The sequence below is a fragment of the Phaenicophaeus curvirostris genome, chromosome 22 (assembly GCF_032191515.1).
Source record: "Phaenicophaeus curvirostris isolate KB17595 chromosome 22, BPBGC_Pcur_1.0, whole genome shotgun sequence".
Taxonomy (NCBI): Eukaryota; Metazoa; Chordata; class Aves; order Cuculiformes; family Cuculidae; genus Phaenicophaeus; species Phaenicophaeus curvirostris.
In genome coordinates, this window is record NC_091413.1 from 4,505,264 (window position 1) to 4,517,513 (window position 12,250).

Consider the following 12,250-nt stretch of genomic DNA (forward strand, 5'->3'; position numbering starts at 1 on the left):
AATATTGGCATTTTGACATGGCCAAAATTGCTTCATAAGTCGCTCACGTATACAAGATGAATTATAAAAATGGAGAAGTTTCAGCTCAGCCTGTAAGAGGAACGTTCAGAGGGAAATGCTGACACAAATATGAGAAACACGGGATTATCGGGAGGGGGAATACACGTCCAGAGTTCGTTTCTATGAAGTTTGTTGTTGATTGTAATTTTATTTTGTTTTAAGATTAAAAACCTTGTGAATAACAGAGGACGTGATGCAGGGGAGAGATAAAACAGAAGTTTATTTTGGAGTGAAATTTACTACTGAAATATTTACATTTTTACAAGGCAAAAATAAGCTTTAATAAAGAGATAGAATCGATAAAATGTTCACATGGTTGTGATTGAAATAGCACGATGAAAAATACTGCTTCTTTCTTATTTTTTTTTTTTTTTTATGCTTAAAAACTGATCGTTGACTGTGAGAACAGGCAGAATTTCAGGTCTTCAGGCCCTTTGTGTCTGTGTCTCTGGCTCGCTCCATGTGGGAGGGAGCGCCGAGGAGTTTCTGAAGAAACAAACAAGTAATTATTGTTAGAAGGGAAGTGGTTTTGATATGTTCACATATCTGCTGGTCTGCTCATTTGGGCATCTTTCTTATTCAGCATATTATCTTAAGGTTATTAGTTTGGGTGCTTTAGATTTCTGCTTCTGGTGTAGCAGCAGCAGCGCAGTTTAAATCTGTGATTTGCCTGTCACCTGCATTTCCACTGGAGACAGATCAAGTGCACATAAATGAAACCGAAGTGTACTTTATGTGGGGTGTTTTGCTGTACTATTTTATGGTCCAGAATTACTGAATGTAAACTTAAGGGGAAAAATGAAGGAAAATAAGAAAAGGGAAAGAATTAGAAATACCCGTTCGTTTTATCTTCCCAACTTTGAAGTGTGCGGGGACTTTGTCAAATTCCCGTTAAAATAAATATGCCAATTTAATCTCTCTCCCAAATTCATTTATCATGCTTTTTTAAAAGGTGTTTTCTGCTTTACCTGATGTTTAAATTGGATTCGCTCGTTTATGCTCTTCTTTGCTGTATCCCCCATGTTTTTCTTAAATGAATTAGTAATGACAGCGTACTCCATCATACCCTCTCTACAGCCACTTTAAGGGAAGCCTGGTGATCTAAACCTTTTAACCTATTAAAGATGATTTTCCCCAATTGAATCAGACCCACCACAGGTGTAATAACTAATCATTTAAACTACACCTGCTATTATGTATTTTTAAGCCATTATGCGTGTTGGATAGATGATAATTCATGTTTATTGCATTGTCCAATGGATCCGTTTTGCCTACACTAGCCTGATTAATGTATTTAAAGAAATAAGAGATGCAATTTAAAAGAAAAAAAGCATTGATGGAATGCACTGAGGAGTACATTGAAAGTGCCATTAAACCCATCAGAACTCTGCTCTCTGACCAGAAATGCGTAGTTGAAGGGTTTGATTCAAACACAAAGTGAAACTTAGTGATTTCAGTAGCGATGCTGGTTTTTTCCTTCTTTTTCTGCTGTGAAAAGTTCTGAAAACCTTTTTGAAACTGAATTCCAGAAACTGTATTTCAAGATAATCTCTTCTAGACCTACCTAACGTATACCACCGTTTGAGGAGGTTTGTGCCACTCTTTGGGGAGAAAAACCTCTTCCGTGCATGGTTATTTTTAGCTCTAGAGGAAGGAAGTCATCTTTTCCTCTGGTTCACATGGATGTGTCCATCTCCTAAGTGCTCTTAACTTCAGGCAAATTATTCCCCTTGATGCCACAATCAGAACAGACGTCTTTGTATAAAAGTAAAGCGAATCGGGTCTTTTTCACTGTGCAGCAACACATACTGATGTGTGTAATAGGATAGGAGAGCATGTGAAAAGTTGACCTACCGTATGAAGGAAAAAATCAAATACCTTTCACTGGCACTAAATGGAAATGGAAAAACCTAATGTCGTTGTTGTTGATGCCATTGAGTATTATCCCATACTTTAGCCTTTGTTTGAATAAGTGGTTTGTTTTAAGTGCTATGTGACCTTAAAGAAGGATGTAAGAAGTCAGTCTTTAGACCGAAGTAATCTGTGATTTCTGCTGCTGTGGAACAGAAATTTAACCACTCACCTACACATGTATGTCATGAAAAGTGACTTTTTTGGGTATCTTTGTTACGTAATCCAAAACATGTGAAGTTTCTTTTCCAGTCATGACAAGATGAGTTTTATTAATGCTTTCAATAAATCAGAATGATGGCAGAAAAGTCCTTCATCTCTTAGAATTTGCAGGGAACTTGAAGTCAGATAGAAAGGAAGCATTCTTACTAGCGAGCATACTGTTAGGGATGACAGGCGTTGTCTCGAGGTTACCCTCTATAGCAGCCAACGTAGGTAGGAAGATCACAATATTAATGGCAGAAACCCCTCAAAATCTTAATGGCGTTTTTTGTACAGGTTGAACTGCTCCAGTGGTACTTGAGCAAGAAACTTCTGGGATGGAAAACTGTAATTGTGCTGTCTGACTAGATTTGAGCCTCTGATCCTCGCTGAACCATTTCTGAAAGCTGGATCAGTGTCAAATCCAGGCAGTCTCCCTGTGTAGGACGCAATACCTTAATTTGCAGCACAGAATGCGTACTGTAAATTAGAAATTTGAACATTCCTAACTTGTATCTTTTCTCTCTTTTCTTTCTCCGATCCTCCTACCCTCATCAGATTGTGACAGCGGTGAAGTTTTTACAGAATCCACGAGTCCGCCAAAGTCCTCTTGCAACCAGAAGAGCATTTCTGAAGAAGAAAGGTATGGACGCTTAAGTTTGTGCTCTCAGTGATCATGAGGGAGCTTGACTTAGCATAAAGCCGAAATGTATTACTAGGAGAAATTAGATGTTAAGGACAAAGCAAGTAAGTTGTCTGTCTCAAAAATAGATTTGAAGTTGGTAAGAAATGTCAGTCTCCCTTCTTCCAAACTGACTAGAGCAATATTGTCACCAGATGTGGAATTGTAGAATACACAAGACACACTGGAAGTTCTTGGGTTAACTATTATCAGCTCTTTTCTTTGATGAGGACAGTTTGGACTTGTGGACTAGTTGGTCAGTTCTACCCTTAGTGACATTGGGTTTAGAGTGACCAGCTTTTAGGTGAAAAGGTCGAATGTTCCTGAAGAGAGCTAGAAAGAAGAATGAAGGGCGAAGGACTTGGTGGAAGTAAACAGGGTCAGGTTAAGGTCAAGCTTGGGATCAACCTGACTTTCAGGCTGAAATGGTAAACTACTGACTGAGTTTAGCCCTTTTCTATAGCAGGGATAGAACAGATCCTGACAAGTCCTATATTGCCTTAGACAGATGGAACATACTTTGGCCGTTGCCTACTGAGAATTTATTTTACTTTCTGACTCACAGCGGAACTATCTTTTGCTCTTTTTTTTTTTTCTTTCTAAAGTTTTTAGTCCACAACTTACAGTGCATTTCAGGTGAAGTTTACTCCATATTATGCTACCCTCCCGGGACCACATTGCTTAGATCCTTACTGCAAGGCGTAAATAATAAGGACAATCTTACCTTGGAGTTAATTACATGCACAATGGAGCACTTTAAGCAATTGGAATGATACTGAAAATACAAACTACGAACTTCAGAGGGGAGTGACCCACTTATACATTGAAGTCATGAGTACTTCAGGGTACATCAAATTCTGTAGCTAAAGATCTTGGAGTTTTGGAAAGTAGGGAAGCCTATTAAATACATGTGTTGTGTTATGTTATGTTACTCTGGTTGGGTTTATGAGCCGTATATTGAGATGCCTGAGATCTGATGTCATGAGATGGAGAGTTCGAGTATGTGCACGACTTTGTTCATCTTGAATAACAAAGGACCTAGAAGGGAATGGCAGTCTTGTCTTTTATCAATGATGTCATGACAAGTAGTTCATGGGTGCATCATTCCGAGTGTGGTCCTCACACTGCTTGTCATAGTGCTCGTTAGATAACGTTCCGATCACATAGGTATGTCGCTTGCCCTGCCATCAGGATGGCATTAAAATCTGGAGCCTTTTGGCCGCTCTGCTCCATGAGTTTTTCCTTGAAATATGTGGACCTACAGGGAGTAATTAATCATAAAAGCTTGGGGATTTCAGCTCTATCATCGAAGCAATGAAGCAAGGGAAAGCTGAGCCTAAAAGCTGTGCTGATTACCCGGGGTAACCTGATACAAAATCTATTGTTGCCGAGAGATCCTTAGCCCCGAGTATATCGTGCAATATTATAACTGCCTGATCTTCTTCTGTGCTGACAATGACCAGTTATTCCTCATTTTCTCTCTCAACACAGCTGGGTTAGAATTTCATTTGCAGAAGGTATTTAGAGCAATTTAGAGACAAATGTCTCTAGTGTTTGCTCTGCACTTCCCCACCGCAGGCTTTGCTGAACAGTTTTTAGTATCAGGAGCTCCATCTAATCTGTTTAATTTTAATAAATCCCTGACTGGGAAAAGAGGAAGGGTGGGGAGATGGAGGCACAGAGAAACTGTGGCCCGTCTAATACTTCTTATGTATTACTTGGCTAATAATTACTAAAGACCAGAAATGGTTCGGTAGAGTTGTTTGTTTGTTCCTGTTTGTTAATTAGCCTCCCTTCCCTTTGTGCTAATTGTTTGTTTGAAAACTTCACAGTGGGAAATAGGAAGGAGCAGGGTCCAGTAGTGCCTGTACCCAGCAAGTCACTGGAAATACGACCGTATGGAACTGACCACTGAGGTCAGCAGGGATGGAACTGGAGTGTTAGCTGTGGGTGAACCTTCAGGTCCTGCAATCCCAACCTTGCCCAAGAAATTTCAATTCTGAGATTTGCAGAGATGGTTCTGCTTGGAATTACGATTTTTTCTTCTTTTTAGTATGTGTCTCCTTCCTAAAAAAAGGCCAATCAAATTTTATTTCCATTTAATATTATTTAACATTTAATATAGGAACTGAGTTTTGTTTAATACGTTTCAGTGCAGTGAGAAATTAAGGTTTCTTCAGGATCATCAGCTGGACCGGGCTCGGTTTCTTGTGAAACAGTAGTTGCAGAGGCTGAAAGTCGGCTTTCCTGGTTACTTGCAGGTCAGGGCTTTGTTGAACTGCTCTCTCTGGAACATGGGATGACAGCGTTGATGACAGTTGGGAGAGCGAGGGTGTCTTAGATTTGTGAAAGGCCTTTCAAAAGTTGGATGAGATTTCTCTGTTGTCTTAAGCACTTTTAAACTCCCAAATACACAGGCATTAATGAGAAACATGAAGTTATTAGAATCATTTATCATTTTCTTTGAAGCTTACACTGGCATTTTGTGTAATTTATGACATTTCCTCCTTTTTATCATGAACTTCTTCAGATGAAGGGAAAAACAGCTGTTTCCCCTCAGAGTATCTGAAAGAAAAGAAAGGAAGAAAAGACGCTGTTTGTTTTTTGTCCAAGTCGCTGATTCTGCTGATGACATGCCACAGAATCAGCGGCGCCTTGGGAGTAATTAGACAGCATGTGGGGTTTAAACCCTTGTGGAAATGCGTCTGTCATCTAACTGTTGTGCCTCAGATGTCCTGTAGTGCTCAGTTACCCATCCGGTAACTCATGTGGCCTGTTAATTTTGTGTACTCCAAATCCGTAACTTCTGGCAAGATAGAGAACGGGGCTGGAAACGCTCTCTCCGTGTGGAGCTCTGGTTTTCAGGGTGTTAGTCTTTTGGGGCAGGTAAGGGAAGAACTGCTAAGTTAGAGACTTATTGTGCAATCTTGGTTGAAGAACTTAGTTGCTTATTCTCTTCATCTATAAAATGAGTACAGTAATGCCTTCCCAGAGTGGGATTTGGGGAATGGACGAAAGCATATGAGGAGCTCAGAAATTATAGTGAAGGGAGAACAGAAGTGCATTAGGGCAAGTAAATGTGTAATTGTTGAGATATATTGGGAAAATGCTCACAGATAAGGTCGGGCAATCTGCAGAAGGTATGCTACCTGGATCAGTCTTTGGTGTATATATGTAATAAAATGGGCTACCTGCTTCTAAAAGCAGTCGCACTCTTGCTTGGTGAGACACGTTGGAGATTGTTGGAAGCATTGCCCTGTTACGTGTTGTATCTACTAATCTGTTTCGTTACTTTGGCCGCTAGGAAGTGAGTTATTACACAAGGTTTTCCTGTAAGGCTTGTTCACCTTTTCACAGTGCGTCAGAGTTCCAGAAAATTTTGCCAGTGTCAAGATGCCAGGCCGTGATGATTTCTGAAGAGATGAATGAATTATTTAATTGCACGTGGCCATTCCCAGTCAGTGCTCAAAGACACTTGATTCACTGGAAACAAATGCTGTCAGCCCCAGAACCTCCAGTAAAAAATGACTTAATTTTCTTCCTCTTTCTGTAGTCTGCATTCTTGCAAATTAAACCCCTGTCTTTCCTTCTTTGCCAAAGAGACCCAAGTGGATCACCTTGAGAACCTGAGCTAAGGGGGCACAGCCCACTGCTGGAGGACTTTAAAGGAAGTAAATTCTTCAGCCGATTTCAATTTAACCCTCTTTTATTACTTTTCTTTTTTATAATTTAAGTCCATTTCATGAGGCAGTTTGCATGTCCTTGAATGAAATCTCGTTACCATGAAAGCTTTTTTAGCATTGATTTCATAACAGTCTTAATTTAATAGTGCCATCATTACTCAGAAGCCCTGAGAGTGAGGCCCTAGCTTTCCAGGTCACTGACCTTTTAATTACAAACCTTGTTCTGATGGCCAGGTTATCGACTGGACGGCTCCCAACTCCTGCCCCCAGCATGGAGATGAAAATAACTGCCTTTCCTCCCCCGCTTCCAGAAAAGGGAGGAAAAGAAAAGTAACCTCTTGTGTTTCCAAAATTAATTTTCTCCTTCGGCCTTTCTTTGTAATTAATTCTTTAACATGTCTCAGTGAAGCTCAGTTTCTACAAAGCTTTTCCTAGAGAAGAAAACGCAATGCAAGCCAATAGAGTCCAGGGACAAGTCATACAAAAAAATACAGTTAGTAACCTGTGCTGTCCAAATACCTCTTTGGGACAAATTTCTATGGCCTTCCAAACTGTCTGCTTTTGTAGAAAGGACCATGTTTGACTCAAAAAGGTGTGATTAGGCTGTAAGTAGACCCTTCAAGGAATGCTGGACAACTTGCTCTTCTCTCTGGAGCTGCTGGCAGGATGTGGATTTCAGAGATGATGAAGGCTGTGAGTGAGTGCTTGTCCTGTTTTGTACTTGTCCTGTTTTGTGCTTGTTTTCTAGCTGTTTAGTGTGTGTTCTGTGCCCAATGCCTGCACAGACCTTTGCACTTGCAAATCTTCAAGTGAGATCAGGAACTCAGATACTGATAACAAAAAATTACTGCAGGAATATTCTTGAATATTTGAAGCATCTGGAACAAATTACTGTAACGCACAGTGAGAGAAAGTTCACTAGCATAGGTAAAACCAGGCAGGGAGAGCTTTCTGGTTATTACAGAAGTCTGGAACAGGTATTCAAGTAGCGTAAAGTCAGCTCAGCAGCTTGTGAGACTTCCAGAAATGACTGTACAGGTTAAACGGAAGTCAGTGCATTCTCCATTTTCATAATGCATCATATCCAGTAACCACTGAAACTTTGCAGCTATTTGCATGGAGCATATTTGATGATGTATATAGGGTTGTGTAGATGTCACTGTGCTCTCCACTAAAAACCATCCACCTCTCAGGTTGAGGACAGCAGCTGCTTAGCATCACTACGTGGATTTTGGGAGAAGAAATGAAGAGTTCTTTATCTAAGTGATCTTGCAAAGGGAGCTTTAGAGATAGAGAGTTTAGTTACTGAGTGAAAATTAACTCCGATTCTTGAAAAGCACTATGGGATAATAATTAAATAATTGCTAAAGATGCTTTACCCCTGTTTATGACTTTGAAAGACAGATGTGCCTTATAGTATTTTGCTTATTTTGCTGAAGAAAAATATTTCCTACACCTGCTCATGCCACCAGTTTGTGCTTCTGGTGCTGCCCATCCATGTTTTGGGTCAATACAACCCTGCATAAATGGGGAAATCTGCTTGTCTCCCAGTGAAATTATTAGGGATCTGAAGAATGAGGAGTGACACAATGAGTGCTTTCGTTGCTACAACACTCACTACGGTTCCTATCTGAATCAGCAATATTGTGGTCACATCCATTTCTGGCTCTCTGCTATGCTTGCCCAGTGCTGGTAATGTTCAACATACAGGGCAGATTTCCACTGCTGGAGTGTCATAATCCAGAACAACAGATGTGCTCATGATCCAGAAATTAGTTCTACAGTTCTGTATTTTGTATTAGCTGCCTTCTTTTTTCTTCCTGAAAATGATTGAGAAGCTCTATCCATCTGCTGTGAAGGAGATGTCTCCCTGTCCTGCCAGTCTTCCATCTGCATATCTGTCACTTGCTGTTCAGCACCAGCCTATCCATCATGCTGACTGTTTTCCTCTATCAATTTTACCACTGTTTGCGTTATCTGAACTTGTCGTGAGCTTTACGGATTTTCTGGGCTGCTTTGGCAAGAAGAGGCCTGCAGCAGTAGCGCTAACAAATGCGATAAGCTGATCAGCCCTAGGACATCCCGGGGAATCAGATAGGGCTACTCTTTGGAGCCGTCAGGGGGGTTGGAAGAAACACTTTATAGCTAATAGAAAGCCTTCACTGTCATTCCTCGAGATTTGGAAGGAAGCTTGGGAAAAGTAATCTATTTAGTTCCTATCCACATGGAGGAATCGACTCCTATCTCATCTTTGACTCTTGTCCCAGTCACTGGTGATTCAGGAGAGGGCAGAAAAGCACCTGACGTGAGTTCAGGGGTAAGTAGCCGTGTGATGCAGTGCACAGAGGCTGACAGCCCTTTGGGTCTGCTCCCTTTTGATGTTTCTGATAGCTAGATGATTAAGAAAAGTATGCACATGCCGAGTTTGATAGAAGCTATGTCTACTTGCAAGTGAGTTTTATTATTTTAGAAGAATGTGGTACTCGGTGTACATTTCATTGTTTTATAACAATTGGTTTTTATAGCTTTGTGGTATCTAGAAACTAGGTTGAACAATATGTTTGTGTCACACTGGAAATTCTGTGATTTGGAAGCTTGTTTTCATATTAAGTAGGGATTAAGATTTAAAATCACATAGTTTTCTTAAAAAATGAAATATTGTAGACCTGTCAGATCACTCACTGTTGGTTAGACCACAGTCTTTAATATTGTAACTGTTAATAAAAGAGATTGCTACAATAACATAATATGTACCGTGATATTACAGTGAAAATATTTGGAAAATTGGTTTTGAATTGCTATGAAATAATTACTAATCTCCAGGACATTTTGGGGGTTTTTGAAGAAACACTTTCTGTATGAAAAAAATGACGTCCTAGAAGTTTATTAATGAACTCTACTTGGAACTAAAGATTTCTTCCGTAGAAGTGCTTTTCACTAGCAGGAAAACACATCAGTGTTGTTACTGGTTAGCTCAAACAAGCTTGTTTTCTTGCACTGTTACGTACTTGGTTTGGCTGGAATCCTCTAGACTACTGGCTCTGACCTCAGTGTGTTGCTAACATGAGGAGAAAGGCCTACATGGGCCTTTTTAAAGGGAGGAGAAGATAAGAAGTCATGGAAAAGTTAAGGCTTACTAATCTTCATAGTGTATTGGTTAAGCAAGATTATTTTAAAGGGCTTTGATACGAGCTGTGGTATTCAGTATTAAATACATGAGCATCTTGGTGACTTCCACTTTGGTTTCTGCGTGAGGTGTTAAGAAGATGCATCACCAGAGGGACCTTTTTGACGTTTAATCGTGTTGTGAAGAAGACATGGAAGAAGCGACTCTCAAATTTTACAACCTTTAAATACCTGTACGCACGTATGTGTTCTGTAACAGAGGAGACAAGTCACATTAGTGACTCTCTCACTCAGCCTGCAGTGATCTTGAACTGTTTATATCCATACTCCACAGAAGGAGAGAGGTGATTCATTTAGAGTATGCTGGATAAAGTTTGCTACGTCTCCTGTTTCTATGGGCCACAGAATTCCTCGCAATTTCAGCGAAGAGTCCAGAATCACCTTTACTGTGTTTTCATAGCTTGAAAATTTTATTAATAAATTGGAACAGACTGGTTTGGTGCCCGGGAAGTTGTGCACGCTACAAAATATTCGTTGTAAGCTTAATTTTAACAAATAATTGGAATGTCATGGGTTTAATGATGTCTCTCCACTTGGCGATCTGACAGTAACTATGTAATGTAAAAGAGCCGTTAAAAATGGCTTTGCAAAATTAACTGCCATTGCTCACTGAATGTGTTTTGAGGCATATCTGCCTTGTTTACTGCCAAAATAATATTTCCATTCCTGGTAGTATTGAAAAACCAATATGATTACAGCAGAGTGAGCTGAAGTCTATTCTAGAAGAAAATACTAAAATAGTCAGTTATATTCTGAGTCCTGGAATTGTTAGCTTTTGTGATGGGCAGAAAAGACCCAGACCCTAAGACTGACCTGTAAATTTAATTAATTCATTTATCATGTTTTCAAGTGAAAGTAGATGCAGAGTGCCAAAAGAAAGTCACTTCTGTAGTTAGAATCTAAGAGCAGGCATTGAAGATCTGAGATATGACTACTTGCTTGGCTTTGGGCAAGTTACAGCATGTTCTTAGCTTGCCCATCTATAAAATTGGGTTAATTACCACTTTTGCGTTATTGACTTAGTAAGATTTATGTTAGCTGTGTTTATAAACTGCTTTGATATGCTTGTGCTGGAGTTCTTGGTGCTGCAGCGTGTGGTTTTTGAAGTTGCTTGCTGCAGTAAAAACCACACTTGCAGAGAGGCTGAGAATTTCCTTCCATCAGCTGCGTATGGGAGGGGAGAGCTGCAAGCTTTAGAATGTCAGGATGTCAAAGCTCAGGCAGATTGCGTGCAATCCTAATCCAGCCCTGCAGCTTTGACCTTTGAAGCAAACTTCACCTTGAGACAGTTGAGGAAATCTATGTGCATTTGCATAGAAATATTTTTGTGATAGAAGGAATTTGCTCTTTCGTGGTCATCCAGCCCAGGGTTTCTCCACAGTCTTCCTAGAGCAGGGAATTCAGTTCTGCACTGTGACTGAACCTGGTATTCTAAGCCTGAAGAGACAGCCTTCTGTGTAGGGGCTAAAACAAGGGGTGTCGTTAGGATAATCTGCATTGCTCTTCTGCTGAAATCTGTCTCAGACCTAATGATACTTTCCTGCTAGGAAAGATAAAATAAGTTCTTGTGTGAGGTAGTTCTCTAGATTCTCTCAGACAACATATCTACCCTGTTTAAAACCATGTCCAGGGTGCCCATGAATATGAAATCCCACTATTTGCTTTTCTGCTACACGCTGTCCCCTCTTAATTTTAATCTGGAGCGTAGTCATTCTTTCATTAGCAAAAAGGAGAATATAGCCTTTGGTTCATTCTTTCCTGTTCTTTCTGGTGGAACCTGGTCCAGAGAAGGCTGCGCTCCCCTAGGAGGAGAGCAGAGGTTTCATTCTCAATGAAATCTGAGGCTCTCTGAAGGAAAAGCTGTTGACTTTGTCATACAGTGCAAATGTGCATTGCTTTTAGCAAGACAATAAAGGGTAAATGGGGTGATCTCTGCTCCTGTGGAGAGGTCGGGTGGTTACATTACACAATCTTCTGGAGCATCTTGCAGCAAATACATGGGTTATATTAAAAGTTGCAATCATATCATTTTTTAAAAGTAAATTGCTGACCTTATGCAGTGGAATCAGCTTTATTGAATTTCGCCAAAAATGCGTTTATAATCCCCCCGCCCCCGCATACACATGATATTCATGTCCTTGCTGCCCATGTGGAAATGTCCCTTTTTATGGTGATAAAATTAAATTTGTCTTTGTCTCAGCCTAGCCTCACCTTTTAAGATTCCAGCCTTAAGAGACACCAGTGGATATCTGTACCAGAGAATGGAGATGGGCAATATCCCTGCATGGATGGCTGCCTGATTGTGAGCCAACTGCCACGGAACAAATAAATAAGCTTTTCACATTTAGAGGACAAATAAAGCTGAGGACAGGTGTAATACGGGTATTTTTCTGCGAGTGTTGTGGCCTTAAATAAGTAAGAATTTAGAGCTGAAAGTACTTACATTTTGCTTGTGTTATTTTTTCAAATTGCCACACAATATGAAATGTAAAATCCAGAAATAATTATTGTGCTGCTCGTGTAATAC

The 12,250-nt window shown here is 40.1% G+C and overlaps 1 protein-coding gene across 1 annotated transcript in view; it reads left to right on the plus strand.

The window, feature by feature from the left end:
• Positions 1–12,250, plus strand: part of PEX14 (peroxisomal biogenesis factor 14) — a 71,828-nt gene that overhangs the window by 32,244 nt on the left and 27,334 nt on the right. The window contains exon 3 of the mRNA XM_069874697.1: positions 2,731–2,815. Coding sequence (XP_069730798.1) covers positions 2,731–2,815 — 85 coding nt within the window. The remainder of the gene's footprint in view (positions 1–2,730; positions 2,816–12,250) is intronic.